This window comes from Anomaloglossus baeobatrachus, chromosome 5 (genome assembly GCF_048569485.1).
Source record: "Anomaloglossus baeobatrachus isolate aAnoBae1 chromosome 5, aAnoBae1.hap1, whole genome shotgun sequence".
NCBI lineage: Eukaryota > Metazoa > Chordata > Amphibia > Anura > Aromobatidae > Anomaloglossus > Anomaloglossus baeobatrachus.
Window position 1 is genome coordinate 277997209 of NC_134357.1, and position 22553 is coordinate 278019761.

The 22553-nt window shown below is 43.9% G+C and overlaps 1 protein-coding gene across 2 annotated transcripts in view; it reads right to left on the bottom strand.

The window, feature by feature from the left end:
- Positions 1-646: 646 nt before the first annotated feature.
- The window catches only part of TOM1L1 (target of myb1 like 1 membrane trafficking protein), a 196761-nt gene continuing 174854 nt past the window's right edge, over positions 647-22553 (bottom strand). For both annotated transcript variants that reach the window (XM_075347461.1, XM_075347460.1), the window contains 3 exons: positions 15356-15434; positions 9597-9667; positions 647-1071 (listed from right to left, as the gene is read on the bottom strand). In XM_075347461.1, coding sequence (XP_075203576.1) covers positions 9610-9667; positions 15356-15434 — 137 coding nt within the window. In that variant the 3' untranslated portion in view covers positions 647-1071; positions 9597-9609. The remainder of the gene's footprint in view (positions 1072-9596; positions 9668-15355; positions 15435-22553) is intronic.

Genomic DNA, 22553 nt, shown 5'->3' on the forward strand with positions numbered 1-22553 from the left:
ACATCCGTGCCGCCGGTACGTGTTTGCCATTTTTTACACGTACCAGCGGCACGGAGACACGTACAGCAATGCTACCCTATTGTAGCAGGCACACACACGTAAAACCACACGGAATGTGTGTCCGTGTCCGTTTGTACGTGTGTGCGTTTTCCTACATGCTGACATGTCAGGTTTTCTCCGGCATCATGGGTGTCACACGGGCCGCACACGTACCACACGGGTGTAGTGTGGATGTAGTCCTGTGTGACACGCGCCAGAGAAAACACACGTGTCAGAGAAAAAAAAATAAAAAGCTTAACTCACCTTCACCTGCCCTCCTGTCTCTGCCGCTGCTGTCACTTGCTGCCGACCGCCGCTCATTTAATATTCACTTCACTGCGGCCGGCAGCAGCAGTAGCGGGGAGTCGGCAGGACCGAAGACCAAAGATCAGCACCATGGACAGCAGAAAGGACCACGTGAGTATGAAAATTACCGGTTCTCCGTGTGTTATCACGGATAGCACACGGAGAACACACGTGGCCCGCACGTGCTAGAGACACATACTTACCTGCACGCAACACGCAGGGAAAATACGTGTCTCGCGGCACGTGCGTGATTTTCACGTGAGTGTGTCGGAGGCCTAAAGCAGAGCAAAACAGCCACACGACTATTTTAGAGTTACAATTGAATGAATGTATTAGGAACCATAGTCGCAGGTAACAAGACCAGTGACAAAAAAAAAAATCACCATCCAAGTGCATTCTTGGCAAACAAAATTCACCTTCTTGAGATTTGGATGAACAAATGGTTAATAACGCAGCATGATTGAAAATTTAAGACCATAGAATAAGTGAGCGTTGTGTATTAACAGCAATTTAGTCCGCTGCCACAGGGTTGCCATGAATATTCCTGACAGTTCACAGCCTTGAGAACTATTGCTTCCTTCCATTGCAGGTAGTGAAGGAAGCTCTCCATTCGTCATGTCTTCATTCAAGGTAATGCCTCTGGTTTCTTGTCGCATCAATGCCAAATCTCTGAAATCAATTGTTTCTCTACATCCGTCTGTCCATCATCTTTGCTACGATAACGACCTGTCATAGAGATTTTGGTACAATTAGGTCTGTGAAAAAGTTCAGATATGTGTAAAATAATAGCAAAAACAATCCAATCCTCATAATAGCATTTATTTCCATATATACAAAGGCACCGGGAGCACTGGACATTCAGATCTACATGAAAACATGAACAAGATATCCATTTTTAAACTGAAAATGAAGAATAATAATAACCTGTTGTCTGCATTTTCATTTACAAACCTGAATATTTACAGATTTAGCTTTTCTGCTAATCACTGAACTTACAATATTTAGTTGTATATCTTTTATTTCTGATAAATGCTTTACATCTGTGTTTCATGGAGTCAACTTAAGCGGGTTTTACACGCTACAATGTATCTTACAATGTGTCGGCGGGGTCACGTCGTTCAATTGCTAAAAACTGAACATGAGGTTGTTCAATGTTCCCGAGGTAGCACACATCGCAGTGTGTGACACCCCGGGAACGATGAACAGATCATACCTGCGTCCCGCGGCTCCCGCCAGCAATGCGGAAGAAAGGAGGTGGGCGGGATGTTTACGTCCCACTCATCTCCGCCCCTCAGCTTCTATTGGCCGGCTGCCGTGTGAAGTCGGTGTGACGCCGAACGTCCCTCCCACTCCAGGAAGTGGACGTTCGCCGCCCACATCGAGGTCGTATGGAAGGGTAAGTACGTGTGACAGCAAATAATCGTTTGTGCGACACGAGCAACAAATTGAACGTGCCGCACATACGATGGGGGCGGTTACGATCACATACGATATCGTATACTTAATCGTAACATGTAAAACAGGGTTTACATCTGACACCTGAAAACAGATATTCCAGCCCAAACTGATTGGACTACATTCCACAGTTCCTTAACATTCTTAGGTCTGGCATCAAAACCAGCATTTTTTTTATGTTACTCCAAATATTTTCAATCAGATTGAAATCTGGGGATTGGGCTGGCCCCTTCATAACATCAATCTTGTTGGTCTGGAACCAGCATGTTGCCCGCTTGTTGTTGTGTTTGGGATCACTGTCCTGTTCAAACACCCATTTCAAGGGTTTTTCTTCAGCATAACGCAACATGACCTCTTCCAGTATTTTGATATACAGTGGAACCTTGGATTATGAGCATAATTGTTTCTGGGAGTGTGCTCTTAAACCAAGTTAAGCGGGCTTTACACACTACAATATATCTTACGATGTGTCGGCGGGGTCACGTCGGTAGTGACGCACATCCGGCATCGTAAGTTATATTGTAGCGTGTGACAGCTACGTGCGATTGCGATTGAATGTTAAAACGTTCATCGCATGCACGTCGTTCAATTGCTAAAAATTGAACGTGAGGTTGCTCAATGTTCCCGAGGTAGCACACATTGCAGTGTGTGACACCCTGGGAACAATGAACAGATCTTACCTGCGTCCCGCGGCTCCCGCCAGCAATGCGGAAGGAAGGAGGTGGACGGGATGTTACGTCCCGCTCACCTCCGCCCCTCCACTTCTATTGGCCGGCTGCCGCATGGCGTCGATGTGACGCCGAACGTCCATCCCACTCCAGGAAGTGGATGTTCGCCGCCCACATCGAGGTCGTATGGAAGGGTAAGTACGTGTGACGGCAAATAATCGTTTGTGCGACATGTTCAACAAATTGAACATGCCGCACATACGATGGCGGCGGGTACGATCGCATACGATATCGTATGCTTAATCGTAACATGTAAAGCAGGCTTTACTCATATCAAAGCAAATTTCCCCATAGGAAATAATTGAAACAAAGACAATTTGTTCCACAACTCAATAATATTTACTGCATTTATACAAACTTATTACAGTAATACAAAATAATGTCCTGTATTCATATAAAATTATTACAGTACAATACAAAATATTGTACAATATAGTAAAAGCATATGTGCCACTCCTGCAGCAGTCGGACTGCTCAGATCCGGGCTTTTTGCTGTGGCTCGAGGGTCCCCAGACCCGGGGCTCAGCGGCCACTTCGATGTAAAGGGGGATATTTACAAGGAGAGTTTGTAACGCCACCTGCGGGTTGCGGTAAAGGGGAGTACCACAGCTGCTGGATGGAGGACCGGGGCAGATGGTGTGGAGCAGCTGGATGGCAAGTCCCTCCGCAGGTAGGGAGGCCCCAGTGCTCGGGTGGAGTGGATGGGATGACAGGCTGGGTGCAGGGGCAGGTTTACTCACTGTGGTGTCCGTTGCACGATATGGCGGAGTAAAGGAAACACACAAGTTGCTTAACCAAGTCTCTGTGAGTGTCAACAGGGGGGAGTGGCAACAGCGGTGAGCACGTCCAGGTTCCGTGCTCCAGGGGTCATTGGTGATCCCGAAGCCTGCCTCCGTGCACAGTGTTGTCTGTTGGTGTCCCTGGAGTGTGAAACTGTCAGGAACTGTCCTTCAGCCTTTGTTTATTGAAGTCTTTGCTCTTGGGAGCGGGCACTTGGGACCTCCGTGGGTTGTGTATTTGGGAAACCCTATCCCCCTCGGTATGCTGGTGCTCCCAACCTCTGAGTGCATGGGAAGGTCCCTAAGGTCCCCTTCCACCACAGGTCAATTATTGGGTCACTTAAAGCTTCACCCCAATCTAGGGCCCTGGCACCCTGCCGTGCTCGGTACTGGTCAGTCTGGTCACTTGCTGAGCCCGGTCACCGACTCCTCTGGCCCTGGGTCACCGCTTGCAACCCAACTCTGTCTACAACTCCCACCCTCCTTTCACTTTGGGAGCTCTCTCTACCCTTACTCTAAGGTTGCTTTCACACATCCGGTTTTAGCAGTGCGGCTCAATCCGGCTGTGAAACCTATGCAACGGATGCGGTGAAAACACCGCATCCTTTGCATAAGTTTTTTTTACATGCGGCGCATCCGGTTTTTGCCGCTTGCGGCATGCTACTGAGCATGCGCAGTGGCAAAAACCGCATGCGGCGGCCGGATGCGTTTTTTGACGCATCGCGCCGCATCCGGCATCCATAGGGATGCATTGAGAAAAGCGCCGCATCGGCCGGATGCGGCGCGATGCGTTTTTTTTTGCGGCACAAAAAAACGTGCCAGGCAACGTTCCATCCGGCCACCGCATCGGCTAAATCTGCCGCATGCGGCAAAAAACGGACCGAACGCAAGGCCATGCAGCACAATGCGGCACTAATTATAGTCTATGCAGGAAAAACGCAACCATCAGCAAAAAAAAACGGTTGCGTTTTTCCTGCAAAGTGCTGGATTGTGCCGCATAGCAAAAACCGGAGGTGTGAAAGCAGCCTAAGCTCTGCTCTCCACTTCCTCCCTCCCACCAGTCTGCCTGACTCCTAGGTGGTTGGCCCTTTCCCACTAGACCATCCCACTAATGTGCCTGACAGTCCTAGTGTGAGGTGCATGTTGGGATTTGTTGTGCAGATGGAATGACACCTATTTCTAGTTCCTGGAACCATGGGGGAGTGGGCCCTGCACCCTTGTTAGGGTGGATGCAGTTCCCTGCAGCACCCTGATGTAGTCAGGGGTGCTACACATATACAACAAATTAAACTGCACATTAGCTTACAAAAGAATTGTCGGTGTGTGGGAGGTACAGTATAAGCAATGTGCTGCACTGGTTAGCAGAAAGAAAGTACAATACTGTATCCACAAATGCAAATTGATAGACATGCTACAGTTAGGTCCAGAAATATTTGGACAGTGACACAATTTTCGCGAGTTGGGCTCTGCATGCCACCACATTGGATTTGAAATGAAACCTCTACAACAGAATTCAAGTGCAGATTGTAACGTTTAATTTGAAGGTTTGAACAAAAATATCTGATAGAAATTGTAGGAATTGTACACATTTCTTTACAAACACTCCACATTTTAGGAGGTCAAAAGTAATTGAACAAATAAACCAAACCCAAACAAAATATTTTTATTTTCAATATTTTGTTGCGAATTCTTTGGAGGCAATCACTGCCTTAAGTCTGGAACCCATGGACATCACCAAACGCTGGGTTTCCTCCTTCTTAATGCTTTGCCAGGCCTTTACAGCCGCAGCCTTCAGGTCTTGCTTGTTTGTGGGTCTTTCCGTCTTAAGTCTGGATTTGAGAAAGTGAAATGCATGCTCAATTGGGTTAAGATCTGGTGATTGACTTGGCCATTGCAGAATGTTCCACTTTTTGCACTCATGAACTCCTGGGTAGCTTTGGCTGTATGCTTGGGGTTATTGTCCATCTGTACTATGAAGCACCGTCCGATCAACTTTGCGGCATTTGGCTGAATCTGGGCTGAAAGTATATCCCGGTACACTTCAGAATTCATCCGGCTAATCTTGTCTGCTGTTATGTCATCAATAAACACAAGTGACCCAGTGCCATTGAAAGCCATGCATGCCCATGCCATCACGTTGCCTCCACCATGTTTTACAGAGGATGTGGTGTGCCTTGGATCATGTGCCGTTCCTTTTCTTCTCCAAACTTTTTTCTTCCCATCATTCTGGTACAGGTTGATCTTTGTCTCATCTGTCCATAGAATACTTTTCCAGAACTGAGCTGGCTTCATGAGGTGTTTTTCAGCAAATTTAACTCTGGCCTGTCTATTTTTGGAATTGATGAATGGTTTGCATCTACATGTGAACCCTTTGCATTTACTTTCATGGAGTCTTCTCTTTACTGTTGACTTAGAGACAGATACACCTACTTCACTGAGAGTGTTCTGGACTTCAGTTGATGTTGTGAACGGGTTCTTCTTCACCAAAGAAAGTATGCGGCGATCATCCACCACTGTTGTCATCCGTGGACGCCCAGGCCTTTTTGAGTTCCCAAGCTCACCAGTCAATTCCTTTTTTCTCAGAATGTACCCGACTGTTGATTTTGCTGCTCCAAGCATGTCTGCTATCTCTCTGATGGATTTTTTCTTTTTATTCAGCCTCAGGATGTTCTGCTTTACCTCAATTGAGAGTTCCTTAGACCGCATGTTGTCTGGTCACAGCAACAGCTTCCAAATGCAAAACCACACACCTGTAATCAACTCCAGACCTTTTAACTACTTCATTGATTACAGGTTAACGAGGGAGACGCCTTCAAAGTTAATTGCAGCCCTTAGAGTCCCTTGTCCAATTACTTTTGGTCCCTTGAAAAAGAGGAGGCTATGCATTACAGAGCTATGATTCCTAAACCGTTTCTCCGATTTGGATGTGAAAACTCTCATATTGCAGCTGGGAGTGTGCACTTTCAGCCCATATTATATATATAATTGTATTTCTGAACATGTTTTTGTAAACAGCTAAAATAACAAAACTTGTGTCACTGTCCAAATATTTCTGGCCCTGACTGTATATTATATTCTGTATTGTACAGTGGTATACTGTATACAGTACAAATGTACAGAAAGTTCAGAGTGTGGTAAAAGGACAGAACCGGAAGTGTGCACAGTGAGTATTTGCTCTTATTGCAAAGCATTGCTCTTAAACCAAGTTGCAAGTTTTTAGAAAGCTTTGCTTGTCTTGCAAAACGATCTCAAACCAAGTTACTCTTAATCCAAGGTTCCACTGTATTCTAATTGGTTCATGGTGCCCGGTATGTGATAAATGAGCCCAACTACAGAGTATGAGAAAGATCCCCAAACCATGCTTGGACGTCCATGTTTTACAGTCTTCTAAGTGCACTGTGGTTTGAATTCATTGTTTATGGGTCATCTCACAATCTGCAGCCTTTGGACCTAATAAGAACAATTTTGCTCTTATCTTGTCCATAAAATGTTGTGCCACTTCTCTTTAGGCCAGTCAATGTGTTCTTTGGCAAACTAACCTTTTCAATACATCTTTTTTTCAGCAATAGTACTTTTCGAGGGGTTGTTCCAACTAGTTTGGCTTCCTATAGGTGTCTTCTGATGGTTGCAGTACTCACAGGTAACTGAAGATGTTCTTTGATCTCTCTTGAGTTGATCAATGTTTGCTTATTTGCCATTTTTTTTATTCTAGGAACTATGCGGATGGTAGTATTTATTTTCCTATCACTTGTTTTGGGTTTTGTTTGCCATTTTAAGCTGAGTAATGAATTATTTTATGCACTTTTTTCTATGTTTTCCCATATCCAATGAACTCCAAACAACCCATTTTACTTATTGTACAAGAGCTTTAACCAGTAGGTACAACCTTTGCTGCTCTCCGTCTTTAAATAAGGGCCATAATTGACACCTGTTTCTTCACAGAATGAATGACTTTACTAATTGAACTCTGCACTGCTATTAGAACTCTCATGTTATGCACATACGTATAACATTGGTAAATATAAATATAGCCTAACTCACTGCAGCCACAGTTCCTACTGGTTTCTTTAGTATCTCTAGCTGCACAACAATCTAATGGTACTTGCACAGACTGGAATATTCCTAGCATCTCAACTAGAAACCTACAACTTGAACCGTCTGCCTGAAAGGCTGTCGAGTTGTTTCTCATACCCCCTAATGAACCAGTGGGGAGGTTGTTAACATTACAAATTGAGATAGGTTAACTGTGCAAAGATTAATAAGAACTCAAGATGTGGAAACATAAAACATGTGAACAAGTGGACAAAGGAAAAACAATAAAAGCAATCAAGGGTAAACGTGCAACCCTACAGAAAACAAAAGAGAGGTGTAGGAAGGGCAAATGAGAAAACACAGAGAAAACAAGACTGGTAAAAACAAAAAACAGCTCACCTGTCACAGTACATGGAGCATCACCCCTAAGGGAACAGGAAAAAGTAAAGCAATTCCAGCACGTACAAAAAATTATCCTTTATTCCAAAATCATGATAAAATCTTCAAAAGTGGAGACAGACAAATACATGGAACACAAGGTATAGTGACCTACTTGACCTGGTATTCCATGTATTTGTGTGTCTCCGCTATTGAAGATTTTAGCATGATTTTGGAATAAAGGACGAGTCTTTTTTACCTGCTGGACTTGCTTTACTTTTTCCTGTTCAAAACAACATTGTGTCTGCCTAAATCCCTTAGCTGCAGAGCTGGAACTTCTTAGCAGTAATCCACATAGAACTATAGCTAGCAGAGAAGGCTAGTATCGGGAGAGGATAAATAGTCCCCCCCGGGATGTGATAGGATAGAGAAAACATGCAAGTGACGGACTGAATCCTGTATAGTGGCAGACAGTGCGCACTGCTGCTGGAGATTGCTGTCCACCTCTTTCAGAGACAAGGCACGTAGTTGGGTGGCCAAGACGTCCAAAGACGTCTCAGCACACAGTAACGGGTGGGCTTGCTCTAATGTTATACGTATAACTATTCAAACACGAATATAGAAGTAATATAACTTATCTTACTGCAGCTGCATCTGCACCCTACTGGTTACTGTACAGACTGGTACGGAAAATGAGAAAACACAGAGTAAACAACACTGGATAGTAGTTTTTGTATGTTAAATTTTACTCTCAGAACATTGTCCAGAAGAGAGATGTGTGGTAAGTGAAATATCTTACATGGGGGGGGTGCAGTTACAGCCGCTGCTGTACACTGTACACTATACACTGAGCGTGACTGAACCTGTGTCGGCACCACCCTGATGACTGAAAGCCAAACGCTGCCGGAAGGACTAAAGTTAATTTCCTCCCGGCAGCGTGGCTGTCAATGAGGGCACCGTGCAGTCTCAAAATGCTATTAACCTGCAAATTAGCCCCATATCTGCAGGTTAATAACATTTTTTTTTCACATGACAGATTTCCTTTTGATGGCAATTTGTCACCAGGATTTTTCCATCTAGTCTAGGAGCTGTAGGATGTAGGGACAGAGATCTTGATTCCAGAGATGTGTTACTTACAGGGTTACTTGCTGTAATATTAAAAAAATATCTGTTTTATTAGCAGGAAATCATCACTAGAGGACTAGTACATTTGCTGTCCTGTAGTTCTTCATGTTCATGAGCTCTGTATTATTTCACCCCACCCCCCACACCACTGATTGGTAGCTTTCTGTCTTTGCTACCAATCAGTGGTGTGGGTATACAGGCCTCAGCATTCAGTGAACTGCTAGATCTGCTGCAGATAAAATAGGGAATTCGTCAAAACTGCAGCAAGCAGCCCAGGAAGTGATACTTTGCTGGAATCAGGGTCTCTGTCTCTACATCATGCTGCTTTCAGATGGAGTAGCAAAAACCTAATGACAAATTCCTTTTTAAGAACTGCACACAGTGAATTCTTCACTAAGCCATTGCTTTCACCCTTTAGTTGTCATATTTAATTCTGAACTTCTTTCTGTGCATAAATTATGGGCTCTAAATAGGGTAAAATAAAGAAAACGGACTGTCAGTATCAAAATGATGAATGCAGTTGATAGACACCTCCATCCAATCTCCAGGAGCTAGAGATATTTTGCAAAGAACAATGGACTAAAATGTCAGCCTCTAGATGTGTAAAGCTGCAAGCGAATTACACAAAAGACTTGCAGCACTAATTGCAGCAAAAGGTGATCCTACAAAGTATTCCCTTTTGTTGTCTAAATCCCCTGCAATCCTGCCACCAATACAGAGAAACATTGAATAAAAGAAACATAAGTGTTATTACCTTGCAAGGAGTGTTAGTTAGAAAGCTTCATTGGTTTCCATGATGACGGGTTAATTTCTTCATAGATAGAGCTGGAAGAAAGGAAACACAATGCAACAATGGCCAATGACTTCCAGGGCTAGTTGCCCGTGGCACACAAAGTCGTTTAAACCGCCGTCACACGTACTTACCTCCCGGACGACCTCGCTGTGGGCGGCGAACATCCTCTTCCTGAAGGAGGAGGGACGTTCGGCGTCACAGCGACGTCACACAGCGGCCGCCCAATAGAAGCGGAGGGGCGGAGATGAGCGGGACGTAACATCCCGCCCACCTCCTTCCTTCCGCATTGCCGGCGGGACACAGATAAGCTGTGTTCGTCGTTCCCAGGGTGTCACACGGAGCGATGTGTGCTGCCACGGGAACGACGAACAACCGGAGCACAGAAGGAGGAACGACTTTATGAAAATGAGTGACGTGTCAACGAGCAACGATAAGGTGAGTATTTTTGCTCATTCACAGTCGCTCGTAGCTGTCACACGCTACGATATGTCAAACAATGCCGGATGTGCGTCACGGAATCCATGACCCCGACGACATATCGCCCGATATATCATAGCATGTGACGCCAGCTTTAATCTCCTAAATTAATGAACAATGCCAATAATAACAATAATAATAGTAATAATAACAACAATCACCACCATTTGTGGTTTCCCCATCCATCAGGTTGTTACAAATAATTGTCAGCTTTTTTTCTCTGCTATATTTAACACTATATATGCTGGGAGATAATGAGCAGAGCTTTCATTACACCTTCCATAGTGGTACAGCAGATCTCACTAAATACCTAATATAATGGGAGTGGAGATTTGCTGTAAATTTTGACTTCCTCAGTTTGGGGAAAAAATACACTTAAGCGGGCTTTACACGCTACGATATCGTTAATGAATTATCGTCGGGGTCACAGTGTTTGTGACGCACATCCGGCGTCATTAACGATATCGCAGTGTGTGACAAGTACGAGCGACCTTAAACGATCGCGAAAGAGGGCAAAATCGTTTGCCGTGGAGAGGTCGTCCTGAAACAAAAAATCATTTTCAGGATGTTAGCGATGTTGTTCGTTGTTCCTGCGGCAGCATACATCGCTGCGTGTGACACCGCAGGAGCGAGGAACATCTCCTTACCTGCCTCCACCGGCTATGCGGAAGGAAGGAGGTGGGCGGGATGTTACGTCCCGCTCATCTCCGCCCCTCCGTTTCTATTGGCCGCCTGCCGTGTGACGTCGCTGTGACGGAAGGCGGTGGGTCGCCGGCCAGAGCGATGTCGCAGGGCAGGTGAGTGCGTGTGACGGGGGTAAGCGAGGTTGTGCGCGATGGGCAGCGATATGCCCGTGTCGCACAACCGACGGGGGCTGGTACGATCGCTTGCGATCTCGCTAGCGAGATCGCAGCGTGTAAAGCCCGCTTTAGGTGAACCTGTAACAGGTATTGATATTGCAGTGATGCTGGATTACATGTATTGATCCTGTAACATGTATTCTATTGACATACAATATCAATACAAAGAACTGGACTATCTTATTCTCTGCCGACATACATTACAAATGGAAAAAAGTGATTCCAGCATTCAAGTCCATAAAATAAAATTCTCTCTTTATTGGGTATGCATTAAAATAGCAAGTTCAGTATAAAAACCTAGATAACAGTCTGATAGATGGTACGCGTTTTGAACATCGTGTGTTCTTAATCTCAGTCCACTAAGATTATTGGACTGAGATTAAGAACACACGATGTTCGAAACACGTACCATCTAACAGACTGTTTTTAAATTTTTATGCTGAACTTGCTATTTTAATGCATACCCAATGAACAGAGGATTATATTTTATGGACTTGGATGCTGGAATCACTTTTTTCTACTTGGAGTTCACAGCTAGGCCGGATATTTCATCTGTGCACCGTCCTCCCCATCTTTGGTCTCCATTCATATTGGGTGAGCTGGATTTTTTTTTCCTTTCTATTTCATACATTACAAATGGGTATAGCTTCTGGTATGTGATCATGGGACATACCTTATATTGTACCTCTATAGCGGTGTACGATGGAGACACCCAAATAATCCCCCCTTCCCCCGACATTTACAGCTGACATAAGGTGGTAAGGAAGTGTGAACAGAGATATAAACAGGTCATATACATGGGAAAGCCATCTCTCCCAACTTCCCAGACATATGAGCGCTTGGCAGAGTGTTCATGTGTTTTCAACTGGGAAAGAAGAAACTCTCCACTGAAAGAGATTTCAACGTTCTGATCCTTCCTTCCCCTGGTATAATCTGTAGTGGGAGAGTCGAGAGACCCCAATACACATCAGATGTCTACCAAAAATTGATCTGTCTGGGGGCCTTTACGAGTCAACGTTAGAGAATGCCATTATTAATATAATATAGGGTTCTTTACAGTAAGAGCACTATTGAATGCACCACCATAAGATGTACAGTACAGACCAAAAGTTTGGACACACCTCCTCATTCAAAGAGTTTTCTTTATTTTCATGACTCTGAAAATTGTAGATTCACATTGAAGGCATCAAAACTATGAATTAACACATGTGGAATGAAATACTTAAAAAAGTGTGAAACAACTGAAAATATGTCTTATATTCTAGGTTCTTCAAAGTAGCCACCTTTTGCTTTCATTACTGCTTTGCACACTGTTGGCATTCTCTTGATGAGCTTCAAGAGGTAGTCACCGGAAATGGTCTTCCAACAGTCTTGAAGGAGTTCCCAGAGATGCTTAGCACTTGTTGGCCCTTTTGCCTTCACTCTGCGGTCCAGCTCACCCCAAACCATCTCGATTAGGTCAGGTCTGGTGACTGTGGAGTCCAGATCATCTGGCGTAGCACCCCATCACTCTCCTTCTTAGTCAAATAGCCCTTACACAGCCTGGAGGTGTGTTTGGGGTCAATATCCTGTTGAAAAATAAATGATGGTCCAACTAAACGCAAACCGGATGGAATAGCACGCCGCTGCAAGATGCTGTGGTAGCCATGCTGGTTCAGTATGCCTTCAATTTTGAATAAATCCCCAACAGTGTCAGCAACAAAGCACTCTCACACCATCACACCACCTCCTCCTCCATGCTTCACGGTGAGAACCAGCCATGTAGAGTCCATTCGTTCACCTTTTCTACAAAGACAGTGGTTGGATCCAAAGATCTCAAATTTGGACTCATCAGACCAAAGCACAGATTTCCACTGGTCTAATGTCCATTCCTTGTGTTCTTTAGCCCAAACAAGTCTCTCCTGCTTGTTGCCTGTCCTTAGCAGTGGTTTCCTAGCAGCTATTTTACCATGAAGGCCTGCTGCACAAAGTCTCCTCTTAATAGTTGTTCTAGAGATGAGGTGTGTCCAAACTTTTTGTCTGTACTGTAGTTATAGCAAAAACAATTGATGGCGGCCTTTGAACTGTACATATATATTTGCATAGTATTTGCATATTAGTAAAGATAAATGTGACAAGTTTTATTGATCCTATGAGGGCAGATGAGATCCTAGAATTAGATTTCCTCCTTAGTACTGCTAGAGAGGTGGCCTTACAACTGTGTCCGGTCTACAGCAAACTCTACTATCCCTTCCATAGACATGCATGGTATGTCTGCCCAAGCATGCTTGTTTTCTGCATAGGGAGGGGAGAGTAAAACTCTGCAATACATCTCTGGTGGAGGGCTAAATCCATGGAGAAGAAAAGCATTAGATATTTAAAGCACCATTCTAGTAATTTTGTTATTTTACCACTGGAATTGGGGCTTTAAGTCCCCTGACCTCAGTTTTATACTCACACTTTGATGGCTTCACCTTTTTTCGTGTGCCCTTAAATTCTGATGGTCAAAAGTTACATCACAAGGAGCTCAAGACAATTCTATGATAGCCAGATCAAGGTTTTCAAAGAGATGTATTGAATTGTGACCTCTCGTGCGCTCCATGAAACACTGAGGATGCCAGCAGGTCACAAATCACTGGAGACCGACCAGAGGGGCGACGATAGAAGGTGAAGTTGCCGGAGGGTGAGTATGAGACAGGGGGCAGGAGAGTTAGATTAAAAGCAACACTTCAGCGTGCTCCAGTAGACCTCCATACAAATTAGATGGTAGTTCTGTTCCTGCCAAATCAGTGAGTGCAGTCAAATGAACTCTAATGTGTATAGGGGTCTTTAGACTCTTGAAGACAACGTCAGAGAAATATAAATATATAATGTTATATAGGTTTGCACAACAACACCCCCTTGAAGAACCTGAAGGCCCATTCTTAGTGTGGACTCACCTGATGGTATCGAAATTGGTCCAAATTCTAGACAATAATGTCATGGGTTCATCACACTTCACATCTTAACAAAGATATGACCTTCACTTGGTTGTTGGGTCACAACATCCATAAAGGTGGTGTCACACACAGCGACGATGACAACGACGTCGCTGCTACGTCACCATTTTCTGTGACGTTGCAGCGACGTCCCGTCGCTGTCGCTGTGTGTGACATCCAGCAACGAGCTGGCCCCTGCTGTGAGGTCAATGCTCGTTGCTGAATGTCCTGCTTCATTTTTTCGTCGTCGCTCTCCCGCTGTGAAGCACACATCGCTGTGTGTGACAGCGAGAGAGCGATGAAATGAAGCGAGCAGGGAGCAGGAGCCGGCGTCTGGCAGCTGCGGAAAGCTGTAACCAAGGTAAACATCGGGTAACCAAGGGAAGACCTTTCCCTGGTTACCCGATATTTACCTTCGTTACCAGCCTCCGCCGCTCTTGCTGCTAGTGCCGGCTCCTGCTCTGTGCACATGTAGCTGCAGTACGCATCGGGTAATTAACCCTATGTGTACTGTAGCTAGGAGAGCAAGGAGCCAGCGCTAAGCAGTGTGCGCGGCTCCCTGCTCTCTGCACTGTGACATGTAGCTGCAGTACACATCGGGTTAATTAACCCGATGTGTACTGTAGCTAGGAGAGCAAGGAGCCAGCGCTAAGCAGTATGCGCGGCTCCCTGCTCTCTGCACTGTGACATGTAGCTGCAGTACACATCGGGTTAATTAACCCGATGTGTACTGTAGCTAGGAGAGCAAGAAGCCAGCGCTAAGCAGTGTGCGCGGCTCCCTGTTCTCTGCACTGTGACATGTAGCTGCAGTACACATCAGGTTAATTAACCCGATGTGTACTGTAGCTAGGAGAGCAAGAAGCCAGCGCTAAGCAGTGTGCGCGGCTCCCTGTTCTCTGCACTGTGACATGTAGCTGCAGTACACATCGGGTTAATTAACCCGATGTGTACTGTAGCTAGGAGAGCAAGAAGCCAGCTCTAAGCAGTGTGCGCGGCTCCCTGCTCTCTGCACATGTAGCGACGTTATGATCGCTGCTGCGCCGCTGTGTTTGACAGCTAAGCAGCGATCATAACAGCGACTTACAAGGTCGCTGTTACGTCACAGAAAATGGTGACGTAACAGCGATGTCGTTGTCGCTGTCGCTATGTGTGACACCAGCTTAAGATGGATCATCAAATTCAGATTTGTGGGGATTCAACACCCAGCGACCCCACCGATCGGTTATTTGTTCAACCTATCTGATATTGGTCATCAATATGTTGTGAACCAACAACCCCTTTAAAAATGTCCAGCTCTTTGGTCATTTTTAGAGAAATATTCCAGAAAGAGGGTAAATTTGTTGATTTAACAAATATGTTCTAAAAGGTAAAATGGCATGAAATTACATTGAGGTCAATGTGTAACATTATTTGTAGTTGTACGTACTCAGTCTTGGGGCTTTCAACCAGTGGATCAAACTCTAAGAGCTCATAGTAATTTGGCAAAGGTGTACTTTCATTGGTATCTGAAATATACAATTAGAATTTAGGTTAAAAACTAAAAATGGTGTAAAGACAGAGAATGGTCTGCATTATTTTATCCTGACTAATCGGTGTATTTAAACAACTTGTCTCTTCAGGGAGGAAGGAGATGAACTCTAGTGCCAGCTATTGGAGGTAGCAATCCTAAAAGTCAAAAGTTACCCTTTAATGAGCCTTGTCATATGACGTAAGATTTATACCAGATCAGAACCTCACTTTGCACACAGTGTTTTGGGATGGTTGTCCCTTGTCAGTGCAAAGTATAAGATCTGATCTGGCTGTATGAGAGGCTAAGAAGCTAAGAGAAGCATTGCAGCTTAAAGTGTCCTCAGCACTGGCATCCGCAAGGAGAATAGCTTTCCCTGTAGACCCTGGTGTTGTGAAAGTCAGTTATGCTTTTGCTGCTGTGAGGCTCCCTCTTGTGGCCATGAATGGTTTGGACAGAGACCAGATGTGCTGGAGCAATGGGTGTTTCCATTGCTAACTCTCTGCCTATTTAAACCTTGGTCTGCTAGCAGGCTGAGCAGCTTCTCATTTGATCTTTAGTTTACCAGCTTTCTCATCTTGCTCCAGACCACATCAACCCCAGATAAGTGCTTGGTTCTTTCTTATGTTGTTTTGTTCTTTTGTTCTTTTCTGGGTTTGTCATTTACTGTGGTTTTTGTCTGTTCATTTGCATGCAGGAATCTTCCCTCTTTGTTGCTTAGCTGGGAAGCTCCCTGCAGCTATGTTTGGAGTTTTGCTACTATAAAGGGTACTTCACACGCTGCAACATCGCTAGCAATCTCGTTAGTGTTGTGAAATTCTAGATCGCAAGTGCAATCTTTTGAGATTGCACATGCGTAAAATAACCTATGTGCGACCTCGAAAGATCGCACTTGCGATCTAGAATTTCACATCGCTAACGAGATCGCTGGTGATGTCGCAGCATGTAAAGTACCCTTAAATCCATGTGTTTGTTGCTTCTTGAATTTGTAACTTTCCCTGTTTTCTGTTCATTGGTTTGACAAGAGCGCCTGGTATAGGACAGAGTTCAGATCGTGCGATCTGAGGACTTTTGTACTATCAGGTATTTGGATTTTTGTAGGGTTTTTCTCTGGCCACCATCAGCCCCTTTCCTATCCTTTCCTATTTAGTCAGTAGGGCCTCATCTTTGCTAATCCTATCATGCATCTGTGTATTGTATTTTCCTATATCACCGTAGTCTTTGAATGTGGGGGGCTTGCTATACCTTTTGCGATCTATTTCTGAGGCAGCAAGTTATTCATCCTTCCTTCCTTTAGGATAGCTAGTTCTCCGGCTGGGTTCGCGGTGCATAGGATGTTATTTCACCCCTCAGCTACTTCTAGTGTTGATGGTTAGTAAGGGGATGGCGGCCAGATTAGGTGCTAATATTCTTGTCACCTTTTTTGCCAATGATGTATTGTGATCTTCCATGGTTCCGGATCATAACACCCTGGTGTATTTAAAAGCATTTAGCGTATTTTTCTGACTATAAGGCACACTTTTTATCAAGATACCATTTTGTGTTTTATAGTCCACAGTCAGTAAGGTCAGTGGTGCCAGGCCTACCAGCCTGCTTCCATAAATTACAGGGTAGATCACTCATAAGCTCTGTGCTCCTATTGCTGAGATAACTTAGTGGCTGAATAGTTCTTTCTCTCCCATTGATGCTGAGCAGGAGAGACTAACCTGAGCTTGTTAGGGTTAATAACATGGATCTTTGGTGCACATGAGAGTTAATAGAATGGATCTTTGGTGCACAGGCTGAAGAAAAATAAAACTGTCACATGTAGATAAGTTGACTTACAGAAGCAGAAGAGTCTCATCCCTCAGATAAAGGCCGATCTCCTGCATTTCCACATGCTTCTCTGTCTGTGCACCATATAAGATGCCATCCTTGTTTGCCAACATTTGTGTGAAGAGCACAGAAAATCAGTATACCATAGGACTGCTTGATATACAGTCATATGAAAAAGTTTGGGCACCCCTATTAATGTTAACCTTTTTTCTTTATAACAATTTGGGTTTTTGCAACAGCTATTTCAGTTTCATTTATCTAATAACTGATGGACTCAGTAATATTTCTGGATTGAAATGAGGTTTATTGTACTGACAGAAAATGGGAAATCCGCATTTAAACAAAATTTTACTGGTGCAAAAGTATGGGCACCCTTATCAATTTCTTAATTTTAACCCTCCTAACTACTTTTTACTGACTTACTAAAGCACTAAATTGGTTTTGTAACCTCATTGAGCTTTGAACTTCATAGGCAGGTGTATCCAATCATGAGAAAAGGTATTTAAGGTGGCCACTTGCAAGTTGTTCTCCTATTTGAATCTCCTATGAAGAGTAGCATCATGGGCTCCTCAAAACAACTCTCAAATGATCTGAAAACAAAGATTATTCAACATAGTTGTTCAGGGGAAGGATACAAAAAGTTGTCTCAGAGATTTAAACTGTCAGTTTCCACTGTGAGGAACATAGTAAGGAAATGGAAGAACACAGGTACAGTTCTTGTTAAGCCCAGAAGTGGCAGGCCAAGAAAAATATCAGAAGGCAGAGAAGAAGAATGGTGAGAACAGTCTATGACAATCCACAGACCACCTCCAAAGACCTGCAGCATCATCTTGCTGTAGATGGTGTCACAGTGCATCGGTCAACAATACAGTGCACGTTGCACAAGGAGAAGCTGTATGGGAGAGTGATGCGAAAGAAGCCGTTTATGCAAGCACGCCACAAACAGAGTCGCCTGAGGTATGCAAAAGCACATTTGGACAAGCCAGTTACATTTTGGAAGAAGGTCCTGTGGACTGATGAAACAAAGATTGAGTTGTTTGGTCATTCAAAGAGGCGTTATGCATGGAGGCAAAAAAACACGGCATTCCAAGAAAAGCACTTGCTACCCACAGTAAAATTTGGTGGAGGTTCCATCATGCTTTGGGGCTGTGTGGCCAATCCCGGCAGCGGGAATCTTGTTAAAGTTGAGGGTCGCATAGATTCAACTCAGTATCAGCAGATCCTTGACAATAATGTGCAAGAATCAGTGACGAAGTTGAAGTAACGCAGGGGATGGATATTTCAGCAAGACAATGATCCAAAACACCGCTCCAAATCTACTCAGGCATTCATGCAGAGGAACAATTACCATGTTCTGGAATGGCCATCCCAGTCCCCAGACCTGAATATCATTGAACATCTGTGGGATGATTTGAAGCGGGCTGTCCATGCTCGGCGATCATCAAACTTAACTGACCTGGAATTGTTTTATAAACAGGAATGGTCAAATATACCTTCATCCAGGATCCAGAAACTCATTAAGGGTATGTGCGCACGTTGCTTTTTACCTGCTTTTTACCTGCTTTTTTGCTGCTTTTTCTTCTGCGCTGTTTAATGCCAAAATGGATGTGTTCTTCTATTCAAGCAAAGTCTATGGGAATTTGGGTTTCTTGTTCACACTATGTTGTTCAAAATGCTGCCTTTTTGTGGCAGAACTTTGGTCAAAAACTCAGCTTTGCAGTGCAAAACCCAAATGGCAAAAACAATTGACATGTTGCTTCTTTGAAAAGCTGAGTTTTTGACCAAAGTTCTGCCACAAAAAGGCAGCATTTTGAACAACATAGTGTGAACAAGAAACCCAAATTCCCATAGACTTTGCTTGAATAGAAGAACACATCCATTTTGGCATTAAACAGCGCAGAAGAAAAAGCAGCAAAAAAGCAGGTAAAAAGCAGGTAAAAAGCAACGTGCGCACATACCCTTAAAGCTACAGGAAGCGACTAGAGGCTGTGATTTTTGCAAAAGGAGGATCTACAAAATATAAATGTCACTTTTATGTTGAGGTGCCCATACTTTTGCACTGGTCAAATTTTGTTTAAATGCGGATTGCACATTTTCTGTTAGTACAATAAACCTCATTTCAATCCAGAAATATTACTGAGTCCATCAGTTATTAGATATAGGAAACTGAAATAGCTGTTGCAAAAACCCAAATTGTTATAAAGAAAAAAGGTTAACATTAATAGGGGTGCCCACACGTTTTCATATGACAGTATAATCTGCAATAGACATTTTTTATAGTGTGTAAATTAGAATAACTTCTACTAAAGTGTACAGGTGGAGTTTAAGTGTAATAAAAAAGAGACACTACACGTCTAAGGCATCAGGCACATAGCTGATTCCAAATGAATAGGCTTGTGATCTTTATAAGCTTTGGTACAACACAAGCTAAGCAAACTGTATTGGAACCTTGTTATGTCACTGTTGGGGACAGTGTGTAATGTGTAATACCCTTTATTTTATGGTACAACTCTCCGATTATACTTCTACCACTTTGAAATAATTAATTACCGACTCTTCTATCCTGGATCACCAAGTAAGGAGCACATCTGGAGCCAACCAACATTACCCCCTCCAAATCTTTATATCACAACGGTAGTTTTAATATTAATATTTGTTTACTATTTTCTATTGTCAAAACCTGGGTGCCTCTTATGTCAGGTGCGTCTTATTATCCGAAAAATACTGTATATCTGCAAGAGACCACAGCAGTGTCTGAAGGTGGCTAGCTAACTGAATATTTCAATAGTTAAACCAGCCTCCTGGGGTAATGCATACACTAGTAATGGGATGGCATGGCTATAGAAATAAGCAATCAGCCAGCCCCCTCACAGAGACCACTGAAGTTCATGTAACATATTAGCATACCTTTATACAGCTTGGGTATTAGCAGTCATAGAATTATACACTGGGTCACAGAGTAGGTATGCTACACTTTTATAGCAATAATGCAATGCAAATAACTTTTTACATACAGCTGCCATGATATTTTTTGCTTTTAAGCTGGAAAATAGGGTAATAGAGTTATTTATCGTATTTTGAATATTTCATGTACAGAATAGATGATGTATGGGTGCGGTAGTAAGTGGAGTCTCTACTCTGTGTCTGCAGTCTTTGTATATTAAGTGGGTGTCCAAGTCTCTCCTCTACAGAGGTATACAGTGTGTTCCCCCATATCCTGTCCACCGCCATTAACTTGAGCACGGCGGCAGATATAGGCATAGAAGTGGTGTCTAGGTATAGTAACGTATCCATGCGCTACGCAATGAAACCACCTATAGCGCCACCTGGTGGAAAACAACGGAGTTAGCATTTTTATCTTGAAAACGGAACGAGATAGAGAAAAAAAGGGAATTACAAAGTTGTAGGGCATCATCAATTCAATACGAATCGACACCTTGCATACAGAAAGTACAGGTCAGTGGGTATAGTGGCTGCATGGAGTGGCCTCCACGCTCACCTGACCTGACTCCATTGGACTTCTTTCTGTGATGTCACATCAAACAGCAGGTGTTTGCGACCCCTCCACCAACATTGCAGGGCCTACGACGACGTATCACAGATGCTTGTGCAAACGTGTTGCCTACCATATTGCACAATGTGCAGCAAGATACAGTATACTGTCCAGAGTCCAGACGTGCATAGCAGCTGACGGGGGCCACTTTGAGCATCAAAGTTATATGAGCGCCATATGCGTGACCAGCATTCAATGTTTTGGGGGGTCATGGGTTTCATATCATAGCATGTCTGTATGCAAGGTGTCGATTCATATTGAATTGATGATGCCCTATAACTTTGTAATTCACTTTTTTTCTCTATCTCGTTCTGTTTTTGAGATAAAAATGCTAACTCCGTTATTTTCCACCAGGTGGTGCTATAGGTGGTTTCATTGCGTAGCGCATGGCTACTTTACTATACCTAGACACCACTTCTATGCCTATAGCTGCCGCCGTTCTCAAGTTAATGGCGGTGGACAGGATATGGGTGCACATACTGTATAGAGGGGCATACACTGCAGTCACAGTGCAATCGCTGTACAGACTCAGCTCTTGCACTGCTCTCACTATGGCTGCTATGTAGGGCTCGTGCACGCGACCTGTGTAAATGCCTGGGTGTCGTGATACCCAGGCATTTACATAGGCTCAACAATGCAGCAACGATCCCCCATATTGTACACCATTTACATCCTGATACGGCGTCCACCACGAGCACTACTGACAGTGTATTTTTGAATAAGGTTGGTGAGACCGAAATATCATTTTCTTTGTACACCAAAAAAAGGAATTTTTTTTTTCATTTTAATACTTTTGAATGCCAGATTCTTTAATTTAAATATTGCAGAGTTGGACCCTAGCTTCGGGCATCAATCATAACTTCAGGAGTGCTGTACTTCCAGTCTTATGATTTTAGTCCAACAGTCAGATCAGTAATGCAAGTCCTAAGGTTTATTTAAAAAACCAATGACATCCAAGTGCGGTCTGATTTTAATGGACTAACAGAATGGAGAAAGGTGGAGATACCATACTTTTTATTTTCTTCAGGTCAGAGAAAAACTGATGCCACTCAGACCACCCTCTGATCAGAGTAATCTGTCTGTTTTTTCTCGGATGTGGAGATCGTGTGACCCATACAAGGAGACTTTGCACAATGTGGAAACTATACTCCCCCCCCACACTCCTAGTTGGGAGATCCTTACTCTAGATATGGAGTACAGAACTGTGTAGCTATTAGGCCACATTTTCGTACCATGAAGGCAGCAAAAAAGAGTAGATAATCCTATATTAGGTCCGTTTCACACGTTAGTGAAAAACACTGACGTTCTTCACTGACGTGTAAAACACGCACATGTCCCTCCGTGTTCGATGATTCACGGCACATGTGGGTTGTCCATGTGCAATCCGTGATTGCATATGGACATTACTCATCTGCCTTCGCTCCTGCTGTCCATGGTGCTGAACTCCTCGGCTCTGCAGCGTCCTCCCACCGCTCTCAGCAGCTACTTCCTGGTAGGCTATTCCTGCTCTCATGAATATTCATGAGCCAGGCAGGAGCTGCCGAGAGCGGAGGCTGCAGAGCGAATCACAGGAAAGGTAAGTTGAAAATATTTAATATTTAATATGTCCGTGATTTTCTGGTACATGTTTCACGGATCTCACACGGATCACACCATAGTGTGGTCCGTGGGTCATCAGTGATGCCAGAAAAAAACTGACTTGTCTCTGTGCAGAATCACGGCCACGGGTGTACGCTGCACGGAGACACG